Genomic DNA, 15,922 nt, shown 5'->3' with positions numbered 1-15,922 from the left:
CAAACTGCATTCTTCTATGGTTAGATAGAAATAATGAAAAATATCCTTAAGCTTTAAAGCTTTGGATGCAGTATGGATAAGGTGCAAGTTACTGTATACTGCAAAGCTCACCTACTGAATAGGTCTGGTTTTACTGTATAAGTAAATTTCTTCTCTGAGACTTGGAGTTTTGAATGTAACCCCAGCTCCCAATTTGGTCTTGCATGTCTGTGGTGTAGTCTGTAATTTTGCTTGCAGGGTAGAGAGGAAGATCAAAGGACTAAAACTGTCAGAGTTAAGAAAAAAATACCTACAGATCTCTGTGACAATCACAATATTCAAGAGCTGAAATTAAATAACACATGATCTAATGGGAAAGATACATCACAGTTGCCAGTGAAATCTTACTGACTCCAACCATAAGCTTCTCCAAAAAGTGCTTTTACATAGTGTTGCAAGTCAGAATACAAATCTCTTTATTAGGAGAAGGTTGATAGACATGTAAGGCTCTGGCTTTGAAGGGGAACGCTTGGATGTCTTTAGTAAAAAAGGAATATTGTTTCATGTACAGGCCTAGAACAAAACCAAGAAGTTCATTTAGGAATCTGCTCATACCAAATTTCCACAATGAAACATATATTGTGAGACAGCACTAGGCAATCAATTCCCTTTTACAGTACCTCTACATTCAAAAAAACCCCATGGGGACATCTGTGACATTTTTGGTGCAGTTACAAAGACAAAAATTTCACCAGTTTAGGAACAGAAAATCAGTAGGTGACTCGTTAACATTAAAGGATTTTCTTGTCTGCCAGAAAAAATGGAAACTGATCAATCAATTAAGTATCAAATAGAAGACTGGATTTTAATGCATTTGCAGGGTAAGATTATCATCTAGTAAAACCAGCACTGTTTACTTCTTCAGTGGACATTTGTCTGTACAAAAGACAAAACCTTTGGGTTTCATTACAAGAATGAAGCATAGAAAAAAATTTAAATAAAAACCTTACCTTTCTGCAATACGGATTTCATACTGCCAAATACATAAGCAACCATTCCTTATTGCTATAAGAAAGCAATTTATGAAAAGTGCTGATGAAAAAAAATCAGCTAAACAAAAAACCCCAAAACACCTCTGCATAAAAAGAACCACACCAAAAAAAGGCCGATAAACTCACCGTAAGAGAGATCATTCTTAGTTTATTTACATACCTAAGCATAACACTTATTTCCCCTTACTTCATTCAGAAATCTTCTATAACTAAGGCCCCAAATCTACAATCAATAAAGTATAGGCACAGAAATTCCACTCCATCTGCATTTATCAAGTCTAGGAAGACCTGCGAGTGATCCAAAGTCCAATAATGTCAGTGGGGAGTTTTCTACTTCCTTCGATACATTTAGAAAGGGCATGTGAGGTCAGCAAGCTGCACTCCTTATTCTGTCAGAAATTCCACTGAGGCAGTGCAGTATCAGTCTCCACATAATTACATACATCTTCTTCCTGAAACTGAAGTCAGTCACATTAATCGTAATTTCATGAGAAAATTACTTTTGGAATTGAACGAGCTCTGTAAAACAGAAAGAAAATACATACTATACATTGGTCATGGCAATGTTTTGCACTACCTTAAACAGATGCACTGTTTGGTTTTTAAATTTTTCTGTTCCTAGAGCTGGATTTGTTTATAAATGACTTAAGAAATGCTTGACAACACTCTTATGTTTCAGGACTGATTCTTCTGTTATACATCAAAAGCCGTGAGAAATAATAAGCTACTCAGGCACACCTGAGGCAATGGACTTGGGCAGATACTTTGGAAATAGAGATGGATTTGTATCTATAATCAACTGTTTGTCTCCATTTTTTAAAATATCAGAAATTACAGTGAATCACATTAACACGACGCCAAATTTAAAACAGACGTAACAGGGAAATGTTTTCATCACTGCTGCAGTTATCTAGAACTTCAACCATGGGCTACCAGAAAATATAATGAAAGCAAAATCCTAAATAAAACAAATCCTAAATAAAACAAACTTTTTTCCCCCCAAGGATCTTTTCCCTCTCATATTTGCTATCTGATAACAGTAGTAAAATAAATAAATAAATAAAAGAACATCATCCACAAACATTTCTATCAAGCATTTCAGATCAATCTTGACTTGACGATACAATCCGAAAAGACTGGAATATATTCATCATTTGCTGGATGGAGATTTGCAGCTTCACAAATCACACTGTATCAGCAGCACTGAGAATGTCAGTCTCTGTTTTCCTCTGGGGTTGGCTCTTCCTTTAATAAAACATTTAACTGTCTCTGTGCACATGAAAGGAAAAGTTCCAAACTATGCAGATTTCTCTGACGGACAACATCATCAAGCTGTTGAAATAAAAGAAAAAAAAAAGATCAATCAACTTTAAGAAAACCTGAAAACAAATGCCAGGGTTTGTCAGCAAAAATCCAACCATATTCAACAACAAAAATTCGACAACTAAAGAACTGTGTAGCTTCAATGTGTGCAATTTAATGACAACTTTTTAATGGAGTATTTGTGTTCTCCAAAATAAAATGTACAGAAGGCTAAAAGTAACTTTAAAGCTGTCAAATTCTACACAAGCTATTTGAAAATGCTAAACTGCCTTGCTGCCATGCTAGGTAAATCCCCATAGAAATTACAGCTGCTGCTTTTACAAAAAGTACTGCTTCAGGTTTAAAGCGATGCACATGAATACACATTCAAATGAATGTGACAGCATATTCAAAAATTCAAAGCCTACTGTTAAGTTAAATGGCAGCATGTTTAAGTAGTTCCCAGAAGAAAAGTCATCATTTTTCTATTTACTTCGCTTGTTCCTACATTTTATCCCCTACTGCCAAACAATGTGAACTATATGTATCTATAATATATACTTGCAGTATAGATAATTTTCCCCACCAAAAAAGAATACCATAGCAAGATCTGGTAGGTCATATCATATAAATGACAAAAAAGTGGTTTACTGAAAGGCATTTGAACTTTTTAAGCATTAATTAATAAATAAAATTCACTGCAAAATTCCTTCCATTTGAATGTTCAAATGTCAAACAAATACTATCACAACTGAGAGATGTTTTCAATCTGACTATCCTTTAATCAGCCCAAATTCAACTGAATACCCATATAATGATGACATAGGGTGAGACTGAAAGGTAGTGGTACAAGGCTAATATGACATAAAAGTTATGCTACTCAAGGGAAAGGAAGTAATGGAATTTTGAAATCCAGCACTTCTGTCAGACTATTGTGCACAAGTTCATATGCAATGGCAAATGGAAGGTTTTTCAAAAAATATGTCCTGACTCATATATCTTGGACTCACAGCTTTAATTACAGCTTTCAACAAAAACTGATCTGTTTTATCAATCAGCAGTCCAGTTAGTTGCTCTAGCAGTCACTTGAATGCCCATTTTGTTTTATAACACAGACTATTTTTAAAGTATCAACACAGAATGCAAGGCAAAGCTAGTGACAGCTTCCCACTTCACTTTGAAAATGCACTCAGGATAAAGTTGCAGCTCTGTTATTTCATACACAAAGGGAAACATTTTTATGTCCCTGTGCTTTGCTGCTCCATAAGTTCCTCTAATTTACGCAAAACCAGGTAGTTAGAATATTTTGGCAATTTGTTTCAACAGAGTTGAATGTGTCAGATCTAGTCACCAGCAGAACACATACATATTTTCTAAACACCACACAATCATAAAACTCTCCTTCAGTAATAGAAGCATGGAATCACAGGATGGTTTGTGTTGGAAGGGTCCTTAAAGATCAGCCAGTTCCAACCCCCTGCCATGGGCAGGGACACCTTCCACTGGACCAGCTGCTCAGACCCCCATCCAACCTGGTTTGCTTGTGCCTCTACTGCAAATTTTTAGCTGTTGAAACTTTTGCATCTCTCCACAAAAGCAGGCATTAGAGCTCCATACACAGCCTGATGAGAACCCAGCCCACTGATTTACAACAGATTTTGAAGCAGATCTAGTTCAAATAAATGTCAGAAAAGTCTGTTCTTGATACATTAAAGTAACAGCTGCTGTTACTTTAGTGTTCTTCCATTTACGAAAATGGAAGAAACAGCAGACTAATCTCTAAAGAAGCTGTATCTAGAAGAGTCTGGAGCAAATGAACAAAAAAAACCCCACTTTGTTGTGCTGGTGCAATTTCTCTGATTTGAAAAGTATCTTGCCTTCTTTCTATCTTCTCGACCAAAGCATTTTGCCTGGGGGAGCTTGCGTATTTTTTTTTGTGCTTGTGATCCATATTTCTTTGGGGACTGAATGGACAAATATAGCACAGTCCACACAATATAATTTGTTGCATCTTAAAAAACAACACGAGAAACCTCTTTCTCCAATTAATAGAATTATAATTCTCACATTATGTCATCAGATTCTGTTGCTTCTGGTAGGTTTATCAGTTGGAGAAGCGTAGCACGAAACTGAATTTTAGTGGTTTCATTTTATTGCATATTATATCATTATACTCCTAGATAGTTCTTTATTGAGCTTTGACCAAGAGCTTTGGCTAAACACTCCCTTTTCTTTTCTTGCAGCCTTCCCTTGCAAATTTTGCTTTAAAGAGATCAGAGTAGCTCGCCAGATGTGTGTTCTGCTATGCTGCTGTTAACTTTCTTTACCAAGGCTGCAATCTCAAATTGTATAGGATTAAATTCATTTCACCAAGTACTAAAGCAAATGTTTAATGGGTGTAGTGATTGGCTGCAGCATGAAAAAAACAGAATTTCTTCAGGCTTGAGCAAGATTTTAGAAGTCTCAAATGAATTAAGTACACATTTGAGGAACCTTTGTTGTACTCAAGTGGTTAGTTGGTAATCTCCATTTGTGCATAAGAAAAGTTTATTGCTCGTTAAAAGTTTATGTAAATTCAATAACATAAAACTTGAGAATTCAGTTCCCCCTTCTTCACTCAGTTTATGAATAAGCATTGCCTTGAGCAGGACATTCTAAAAATCTTCCATGCTAGTCAAAGATAAAACAACCCAAAAAAACTTAGGATCTTCACATAACACGAGAAGCAACAAATGATGCTGGCTTTGAAAATGGTACTTTTGAATTTATTCAGAAAGAGGACATGCTCCTTAATGGGAAAATTGGCTTGGCTGGGAAACAGAAACAAATCCAATGAATCTTTCTTATATAACATATTATTTAATGAACAGTTACCAATGGACACAGCTTTTCTGAAGAGCGCCTCTGCATTGCTGTGCTCCTGCTTGCATAATATACCACAAAATGGGAAAATATAAAAGATATTTTAAATCTCGCTTTTCCAAACAGTCTCCTCTCTGTACTTTTAGGTCCTGTTCACTTCATGGAATGATCTCATTATTTAAACAAACATAAATGGACATCTGGCAAACTCAAACTGAATGTGACTCATATGCAAATGTAGTCAGTATGAATAACATATTTAGGATGGGGGCATTCACACAACCAAACCAAACTAACTGCTCTAATTCTATAGATGCTGAAAAATGGATCATGTTGGTTCAGATCTGCCAAGAAAGGGCATTTTCCTACATCATACTGTCACTGTTGTCATTGTTAGTCAATGTTTCTCTTTCGCTCTATGAAATCTAACAGTTCAAAGTTCCCAAATTCTTTAGACTGTGTCCAGTTGGTGGAGCTGTAATTAGCTCAAAGTTTTAATGCTCCTCAACTTCATTATTTTAGGTTATTCAACAGTATCTTTTAACTCTGTACAGATTTTTTTTTTTCCCCTCAAGAACCAGAGGTTGCCTCTCTAGGCACTTGTATGGATCCTGCTGAGAAACTGGATGTATGAGACTTGGAAAAACACTTCTTGAATTCCAGTCCTTAAATTCCCACTGTCCTTCAGACGTTTCATTTACCAAAAATGAGCAGTCTTGCAGGACCGTCTAACACATTCAGTGCTGTTTGTTCCCCTCTCAGCTAAGTGCATTTCCACCCTCCTTCTGGCCAAAGATGCCTGAATGAGACACCCTGTGGGGTCTCACCTTGTATCCAAAGGCCACCCAGGATGATGTGCCTTGGAGCCATGCAAGGCAAGACCTAAAGGCACAGGCCCCAGCAGAACTCCTGAGTGGATGCAAGAATGGGACTTGGGAAATGAAAAAAAAAAAGGCACTGTATTACCACCAGGAGAATGCTTCCACCCCAGGCTGCCATATTTTGCTTTAAGTCAGCCCATCTTCCCCTGCATCACTTCATCCACCCACAGGTCAAACCAAAACAAAGTTAACAACTATTCTTAGCTCCACATTCTCCTAGATTTATCTTATCTTTCAAATTTTCAGTGAAATGGGAGCAAAGTCTACATGAATGATGTCTAAAGTAGAAACTAGTTTCTTAGACAAATAACGGAGCATGCACATCCTCCATATCTTCCCCTTGCAATATCCACCTGCAAACAGGTTTGTTTTCATGGCATTCATGCTTACCTTCCTCTATTAAATATTCACCAACCTGTTTAAATACTTCAAATTACTGGAGGAGAAACCCAATCAGAACTTTATAAATAACTGCTGTATGTCAGAATTATACTCTCCCTTTCTAGTAACTAATAAAATAGCACATGGAAAATAAAATATAATTTTAGGTTAAGCACTGAAGGATATGAAATGAAATCCTGATCTCACCATAGTAAAGGTATATTTTGTTATAAATCCCACTGTGGCCTGAAGTCCACCCAGAAAAGTGAAGAAAACAAAATTAATGTTACATATGGCTCTTCAATTTTCCCATCTGTATAAATATAAAAATGTTAAAAAGTGTATCTTTCAAAATTATTTCTCAGATAAATGTTCCCAATACCAAATGTATTTGCAGCTGTAGAAATAGTAGCTACATTTATTCAAATACATATTGAAAAATTTACCTGTACTTCAAATGATAATCAGAGGATTAATGTATTCAATAGCAGTTCAGCTCACTACTCTGGCTCTGTAATACTAACTGGAGTAAAAACTGCCATCTTCTTTTTATCATGAAATTCAACACATGCAATGACCAGAGATTAAAAAAGAGCAAAGATGTTCAAGGAAGAAAGCTTTTAACTGTACTTTTATTACTGGTGTTTTTATAGTTGATCACACATAAAACAAACAAACAAAAATAACGCCATTATATTGTAACAAAGCAGAGAAGTTTCCCTAAGATCATAAAATCAGCAGTAAGTTTTTGAGTCTTGTTATTTTTCCAGGAAAAACGCAAAGAACTTCATCAAGAAAATATTCCAGCAGTGGTATTTGCATTTATATTCATCCATACAGGGGGGAGGGCCAGTGGGGGAAGACTTAAAATCCTTAAAAGTATCCTTGTTACTCAAAGAAAATCATGTTCATGCAAAGACAGGAAATTTCAAATGCAAAATGAATGTTTTGGGGAATTGAAAACACAGAGATGGATGTGTGAAGAGAATGGGTTCTGAAGGTGGAGTTAAGCAGCTGATATTAAGGCTTTCCATTTATTTAGCGTTTACAAGTAAACTGCTGGTTGGCTGTTGAATAGGATTCATCACCAAGGCATTTCTTTAAAGTTAAATATTGATTAGCTACAGGTAATTATTTATGGACATCAGCCTGGCATAATTTCATGTTTTTCAAAGGACTCATAGTATAAGAACTTTTATATATTTCCTGTCCCCTCTCTGAGGAATGTTCAGTAGAAAGGGGACATTTTGACACTGGAAGTAAAAGCAATTGAGGCTTTGTAATAATTGCTAAAGTGGTTTATCCTAGTTTATTTAGTCTTAATTTCTCTATGTATTTTTATTACTGATAAATATACTAAAGCTTCATCTATTTGCTGTTTCCAAACTGTAACTCATTTAAATTTGCTATTTTTCTGTATGGTTTTGTATTATATAAATTTACTAACTAAAAGACTTTTATATAAAAGAAAGTAAATACAAGTTGAAGAATTATGACAGACATACTTCAGATTATATTTTTTTAATAATTTTGTTAAACATCCTTTTTGAAGAAAAAAAGACTAAACTAAAAATTCCCATTTTTACTTTAAAAGACTCTGGAATGATTTTTCATTTTGTTCTACAGTTCTAACTTAGCACTGTTTGATCAACACTTAGATGGATGTGTCCATGGAGAGCAGAACACCAGTCAAAAGTGCTGATGATGACAGATTGCTTTTCTAAATACTTCTGTACTTAATTATTAAGAAGTAGAGGAACAAATTTAAATCCCTTTGAAATCAGTGGAATTGGGAATATACATTACTTAAGTATAAGGAAGAAATTATAGTGATGCTTGATTTGTTCATCTATACAAATAATTTGCTAAAAAAATGCTGTCAGTGGTACTCCTTCCTCTGTGCAGGGACTTGCTTGACAATGCAATAAAAGTATACTGGGTTGCTCCTGGAGCAGTTAATCCAGATGTAACACAGCTTCTTGCTTAGAGTCAACCATTGATGTTCCAACTGAATTTGCCTTTAGGTATTTCTGTTTAGCCTAATTACATGTACATCTGTAACAATAGGTGATTATTTTAAAATCCTTTTGGCATCACTCTGAGTAATAAATTACAGTTATGGCCTTTCTGAACAATGGTCTGAACTTCATTTCTAGGTGAATAAATGGTTCCATTTTAAATCCATTTAAATGTCTCTAAACATTTTTAGAGACAAAGTATTTTTGAAAAATAATGGCTTTTCATGTATGATTAAAACCTTAACTTTTGCAGGCTCCTCCTGCCCCGACTGATGGTGCAAAGCACTATTGTAACTTAGTGCTATGATTCCACTCTACTGGATATTGGCCTACAAACCCAGTCCAACAGACCCTTGCAGGGTATTAAACACTCATCAGTGTCTTCTCAGTGCTTGATTGGTAGATGCCCCTCTTTGAGGAAAATTCAAAGACAAGGGGTTTGCTCTGTACAATTTTTATGATATACAGACAGGTTTTCTTTGGGGTTTTTTCCCCCACAACTAACCCACCCCAGTGAATGAGCCTGACGCAATCCTGAAATTTTCTGTAGCTCAGCTACATGATAATATTTTCTAGTAAAACTATGGGTCCAGAACTCTTTCCTGGTGCACTATCATGAACTTCTCCCCACAGATTCAACAGAAGGCTTTAAAAAAAACTCCCTAGCATATTAAATAGACCATATAGAAAAATTATTACCTTGAGGAACCTGCAAATCTGAGAGTTGGATGAGGAAACAATGAACTACTTCCTCTCATTTCTATAATGGATGAGAAGGAAAACAGATCCATATGGTACATATGTGCAGCAGAGTTTATTTTAGATTTAATCCCAGGACAGGACATTTTTGTCTGTCCACCTGTGAATTTCTACTATTGATAACACTTACTAAGTATATAAAAACAAGGTTCTTCATGCCTGTAATTTATACAGTATCTGCTACACATTAGAAAGTCATCAGTGTTCAACACAACCTCTAGGAAAGAGTGATGTTTAATAAATTATATTGCTATGTGAAAATGTTTTTTTCCTTTTAAATAAATAATGCTGCAACTTCTAAACCTTAAGGATTTTATGCTCTGAACTTGATCATTAAAATAATACCATATGTTGGACACATCTTTAAAACAGATTTGCCTGGTTTGCTGAAGGTGGTGGGAAAACACCCTGTCAAACCTCTCAGAATCTCCACTGTCTCCCAGCTGGACCCAGGAGTGTAAGAAAATACTAACTTTCATTCATATAAATACGAGAAAGAAATTTGCTTTCAGTCAAGGAAATTAGATTGAGTGCAAAAAGAACTAAAAAAAGTTGCAGCACCTGCTCAGACTACTGTAGAAGGTGAAAAATAGGCATTTTCTAAGCCTACAAAAATAATAATGGAAATATTTATGTGCATTAGCACATGAGAAATCTCTGGAGTCACCTACCTACTTAACAGATTACAAACATGATCAAACTATTTATAGACTATCACCATGCACTAAAAATAAGGAGTTACCATAATTGCTACTGTAATTTCTGATTGGTCCAGCAAATCTGATTGCTGTGGTTTGAAGTCACAGATTCAAGATCCTTGAAACAAACATACAGAAGAAACACATGCAAACAGTGTCTTCAAAATCTCTGACTGATAAATAGTTACTGTTTGGCCCTGGCAAGTGCCTGCACAGCTTCTGAGACACACAGGTTTACAGTCTCCACAAGGCAGGCACAAGCAGAAGACTAACCACAATGTGGCCAAATTCATCAGATCACTTCCTCTGATAGGAAAAAAAAAAAGAACTAGAAATTTACAACAGTACCCAAATAAAGGATTTATAAGTGACTCAGACTGGTTTCTATCTGGGCTTGTCAGACCCTGAGTGCTCACAGAGTGTAGAAGTCCTTAATAGTTTTCTCTTGATCTCCAACTGTTTTAAGTAACCAAGTCAGTCTTGGGCACTATCACATCCTGATTTAATACAGCTACAAATGACTTGGCAGAGATTACACAGAGCTTCTGTGGAGCTTCACAAACCCAAACTGCCACCTCTCCAGGAAAATGCCTGAAGACTATCAGACCATGCTTCCTGAAAAGCCCTGAGTGCAGGGCTGGGTGATAGATCTGGTAGCAAAGATCTGCTTCACTTGTCAGTATGTGAACATGCTCTAGATTAACCCACGGTAACCACACTTGGTTAAAAGCAGCACCAATCTTCCTACACATAAAAATTGCTATTGTTATCAAATCAAACAAAAAAATGTTATCTGATGGGCTCACATTGAGTCACGCTCACAGAATTGCCTTACAATACCCAGATTATATCTACAGAAATGGATTAATTAAGCATAACTGAAAAGCAAACAGCAAATACAGACATTAATAAAAACAATCTTTTTTGTAACTGTGAGAATGTATTTTGCATTATCTGTAAGCATGTAAAATAGAAATAATCCTTGCATCATAAGTGTTTGCAGTATATACAAACAGAAAAAAAAAATACCCTAATAATTTGCATGGCTGTGAAACCACAGCTGTGTAAGTGCTATTCCATTGCCATGGGTGCTTTCTAAACATCTATACCTAATGTGATCCTTCATTAACAGGAGACCCAGCAGGAGCACAACTTCCTTGCCTCTGAGAAGTGTAACAGGTGGTTCATAACACACATGACAGAGAATCACTGCTTCAGGCTCGGAGGTGAAAAAACTGTGTTATATGGAAAGCTGAAGCTACAAACAACATAGTAAGTCAGGCTGTAATTAATCTACCTAGATATCAAGGAGACTGGAGTTGCATCATGATTATTTGAAGGCTCCTGTGAAACTGTGACACCATATGCCACTACCTCTAAAGCAAAGCATCCCCTAACAACACACTGGAGTTTGGTAAACACCGAATTTGCAGGAGAAAAATCCCACCTGTTGGTTTTTGAGGAACACTTGATTTAACAGCCAGGTTTTCATTTTAATGAAACTTAAAATGTGACAGGATGAAACAGTATATTCTAGAAGTCATGGGCAAAGATGGTATCACATGAAATGCAGGTATCTTTCTAAAATTGCCATTGTAGATTAGAGTTGATGGATTCACACAAAGAAATTAAACAAGGAAAATCAGCCTGCAGCAAATCTGTGATAAGTTTAGCATTAAATCTGTGGCAATATATATGCATTACGATATGTAATTAAAGTTCAGGGAACACAAAATTAACGTCCTACTATTCAGACAGACATTTTTGAGACCACACTTTCTAATGTATTCAGTATTGAGAAGACTGAAGCTGTTGATAATGTTTTTTACTAAGTTTTACTGGAAAACTCAGTTTGGAATTTGAAGCCAAGCTACTGCAGCAAAATTCAGGGCAGCTGCTGGCGAAGCAGTTCATAAAGTTGCAGCTGCAACAATGTCATCAAAGACAAGATCTCCTTGTTTTAAAACACACACAGATTGAGTACTCATGGCTCTCAGCAGGTCATCACTTACAATACCACAAGCAGGAAAATTCTAGAGGAGGAGGGAGAAATCACCAGCAGAACACAATAATCTGCAGGCTTTCTGCTCCACACAACTCCAAATCCTGCAACTGCCAGCCAGCAGAGACTTCTCAACAACAGGGTGAGAAGTATTCCCCAAAGCAGTTTCCTTTGGGTACCTGCCTGGCTATTCTGCTGCTCTTCCAGATGCAAACTTGTGTCAAGGCTTTGCAGAGAAATAATAACACCCAGAACATACAACCACAAAGAGAACAGCAGTTTTTCACATCGGCAATACCTTATTTTGCATTACTAAATTAAGAGAGAATAAACTGTTGCTTAGCTGGGTGGGGTGGAGGGAGAGGGCAAGGGAGGGAAAAATATACTTGACCAAATTATATGAGTCAGTAGCCTGCAGCCAAAGCAGAAAAATAACATATATATTTATTAACTATAAGTCATTGAAGCATCTTGCTGGATTTCTAACACACGGGTAAAGATTTGGATGCAAAAAGTAAACAGGAAACCACATCACTTCGCTTCATCTATCTAATCTTGCTACTGCTGTAGGTAAGAAAATTTACTTCTTTACATGTTTCTCTAGCTTCATAGACAACTTGATTAAGTCTCAAATTTTGATCCCACTGGCTTTGCTGCAGGAATCCAATTGCAGGAAATAATCATAGGAAAGATTAATCAAAACACATATGGTAAATCCAACTTTACCATTTACTTTTTTTAAATCAGAGTTCAGCAGAAGGATAAAAACAGCAACAGACATACCTGAGAAGTAGAGCAAAGAAGTTGCAAGATTTGGGGTAAAAATACCTTGAATTTTTCTGCATATAACCAACTATGAGAAGTCTCCAATAATTCCCCAGCTAAAAGAGTAAGTAGATAAAACTACTGAGGTTCAAGTATCTCCACATAAAAGGATTTGGGTGTAAATGAGAAGCAGCACAAAAAACCCAAACAAACCCTGAACTCTGAATATTCCTCAGCTGCAGGAAAACACAGTTCAGAACAGAATAATCCATCCTTATACACAAAGTTATCTACTCATTTCATTTGTGCAGTGAACAAGACAAAAAATAATTTGCCCTCAGAACTGTACAGCCAAGACAATCTGCCAAGTAATGTGACTTTGGTGGCTCTGCAATTACTCTGGACTTATCCTGGTACATGGACAGAGAAATTCTACATATCACCTCGTTAAAACGAGTGTGATTTCTGGATCTTCTCAACACAAACACAGAGACCACAAAACTGTCCCTGTGTGTCACAGAAACAATGGAGCAAAGGCCCTTTTGTACTCTGTCCTTGTCTCTTTGGGGTTCAATTCCAGTGTAATTAAAATAGCATCACAAAAATCTAGGGATGGAAGAGGCAGTGACCCAACTTCTGATCTTTGCACTGGGAACTCATAATAAAATAAATCAGAGTGGAACAATTGCCTCTTCTCTTTTGCAATCTGACAGCCTTGCAGGTGCATGCCAAAATGCCTTTGCTGAGCACGGCCATCATTAACTTTCTAAGATGCTTTAGGATCCCCTTGGTGCTAAGAGAATGGTACAGCAGGGACTTGGAAAAAGCCAAGAAGTTGACCTATGACTAAGAAAATAAAATTTCAGATGATATTCTTAGCTTTAATTAATCCAAGTGATCATATTGAACTGATTAAATTTTCCATCTAGTACAAAGCAATGTGGATTACACTAACTTAAGATCAAATTTATAACTGCTATGTTACAAAAATACCTAGTTGTACATACTCATAAATTCTGAATTATGACAGTGAAATACAAATACAGTTACAAGCATATAGATGAATTTGAAAGACAGCAAATGAATTAAGGTTTTATTTTAATGGGAATGACAAAAACTCCCCAAAGTCCTCTGTTGGAACCCTGGGTAACAGTCCTCCTCCTCCTCCTCCTCAAAACATTCACTTATTCGGTCTAATAGAATATTAAATATTTTACCTTCAACATTCAGCTGACCTGTCTAACTTTCTCACTAGGATGGCAAGATAAGGGCGTTCATGTTCATTTGCATACATGGATCCATAGACTTTTCTGGGGTTTGCTGTTCTTGTTCTTTTTTTTGCTTAAATTACCTACTCTTGGTTAATCAAAAGGTCTCTTGAAAACGCCCATAGACAAGAGTCACAAGTTGCATTAAAAATGCTTAATTCCACATATCTAATCAAGAACTTCAAATTTTTTTCTCTACTCAATATCCAAGCATATTTTGAGGAAGTCATACAGAACGCAAAACAACCAATCTTCAAACAGATGATCTGGTTACAATTCTCACATTTCCAGAAGTACAGCATGAAATTCTAACACTGAGGGATGAATCAGGAGAAACACAGGAGAGCCTCACTTACAGGGGGCCAGAGGTGTGTACAGATGCCTTGCTTCCTCCTGTCACAGCCAGCCTTCCTAATGGACAACAGGGACATTTCAGAGCCTCCTCTGCTTTCTTATCAAACACTTGCAGAAGAGAGGGACCCTGGATGACACATCTTGCCTTTCCCCAGATCTCAGGTGTTGCTTAAGCACCTGATGATGAGAAAACCACCCCACTCTCCACTGACAGATAGATCTGGGTGACATTAGTACAGTGCACACTGCAAATCTTTATTCCTCTGAATACTCTATATCCACAGAGCCAGCTGAGTAATTATGTGTTTTCAGAGCAAATCCAAAGTTGCTCTTACAGTAATTAAGACGATACACATCGGATTAAAAACACAATACATCTCAATCACAAGAGTAGCTTTGAAAGAGTATAGTATCCAGTCATCTCATTGCTTAACGTTATAATTCATCCTGTTATTTTTTCCCTTTTTGGCTTTGATAAGCACAATATTTTCTCAGTAACAACACCACTTGATTCCAGTTTCAACTGGAATCTCGCCTGACTGAAGAGTACAGGCATAATCTCAGTCTTTGTAGATTTATACACTGAGGCACAAAAGGATATATGAAACAGTTTTAACTTAAGTAAAGAATTTCAAACTCTGGCAATTTTTCTCTAAAGTAATTGTAAAAAAACCTACCATAGGCTATGTATGTAGTTTCAACTAAATTGCTTTCATCAGCATAAATGATCACTCAAAGAGTTTGAAAATTATAATTTTGGTTATTTAACAATTTCCTTTGTATTTCAATGAAACTAAGTGGCAGAGAATTGTATATTTTTCTCCTTTCCATTTGTTGAAGACAGAGCACTATAATTTCCCGGAAATTAAAAATTCTCTCAAATGCATGATGTTTTGCTATTGAAAAGTGGCAGAAAAATGCCAAAATGTCCTCCGAAGAAAAATGCCTGATAGGATCAACCGATAGAAATACTATATTCCTTCACAGGAAACTATCATTTCCTTTTAATATTTAGAAACAATAATTTCAAAGCTTATAGAGACTTAAAAGTTCAGGAAGGAATGCCAGGCTCACTTCTGCATCCCATGCAGATACATCACAGTGCTTCAGGAGTCTTATTCACAGAGGAGAAAAGGAGAGCCAGGTGCACCAAACTCATCTTACACTACAACTTCCCATAAATCCTTGGCTTAATCCTTTGGATTTATACTGCTCTTTGAGTTGGGTAAAGGAGCAGTGTGAAAATGCTCCTAAAGCCTCAATGTAAATGTTTCTTTAATCCTATTAAAGCCACAAAACAGGCCCAGCTGAAGGAGCAGGAAACTGAGCTAAGGAACTCTCAGTGACCCCATCACTACTGTCTCTCTTGGCACTGATTTGTTGGTCACAAGTTTGTCCTGGGCATGGCACAGATGTCCTGACATCAGGTGGAATCAGGACATCACTGTGGGGACCCCTAGGACACACTGGATGGCGGTGTGTTCTGCAGTAACACGAAGTTTTGCACTAGTAACTTACAGCTGTTATTAAAATAGCTGATATGGAAACAGAAGATAGGATTAAACATTTTAAAATGCCGCTTTGTTGCATTACACAGAACT

At 36.5% G+C, this 15,922-nt stretch overlaps 1 protein-coding gene across 4 annotated transcripts in view; it reads right to left on the bottom strand.

Moving 5' to 3' along the window:
• Positions 1-1,159: 1,159 nt before the first annotated feature.
• Positions 1,160-15,922, bottom strand: part of CCDC91 (coiled-coil domain containing 91) — a 117,367-nt gene continuing 102,604 nt past the window's right edge. For all 4 annotated transcript variants that reach the window (XM_042050709.1, XM_042050706.1, XM_042050707.1 and 1 more), the window contains one exon: positions 1,160-2,363. In XM_042050709.1, the coding sequence (XP_041906643.1) occupies positions 2,244-2,363 (120 nt within the window). In that variant the 3' untranslated portion in view covers positions 1,160-2,243. The remainder of the gene's footprint in view (positions 2,364-15,922) is intronic.

This window comes from Corvus kubaryi, unplaced genomic scaffold (genome assembly GCF_017639235.1).
Source record: "Corvus kubaryi isolate FWS band 111438036 unplaced genomic scaffold, C.kubaryi_AGA036_p1.0 74, whole genome shotgun sequence".
In the NCBI taxonomy this organism is placed as follows: Eukaryota; Metazoa; Chordata; class Aves; order Passeriformes; family Corvidae; genus Corvus; species Corvus kubaryi.
The sequence above is the reverse complement of the archived record's forward strand: the minus strand, read 5'-3'. Positions and strand labels throughout refer to the sequence as shown.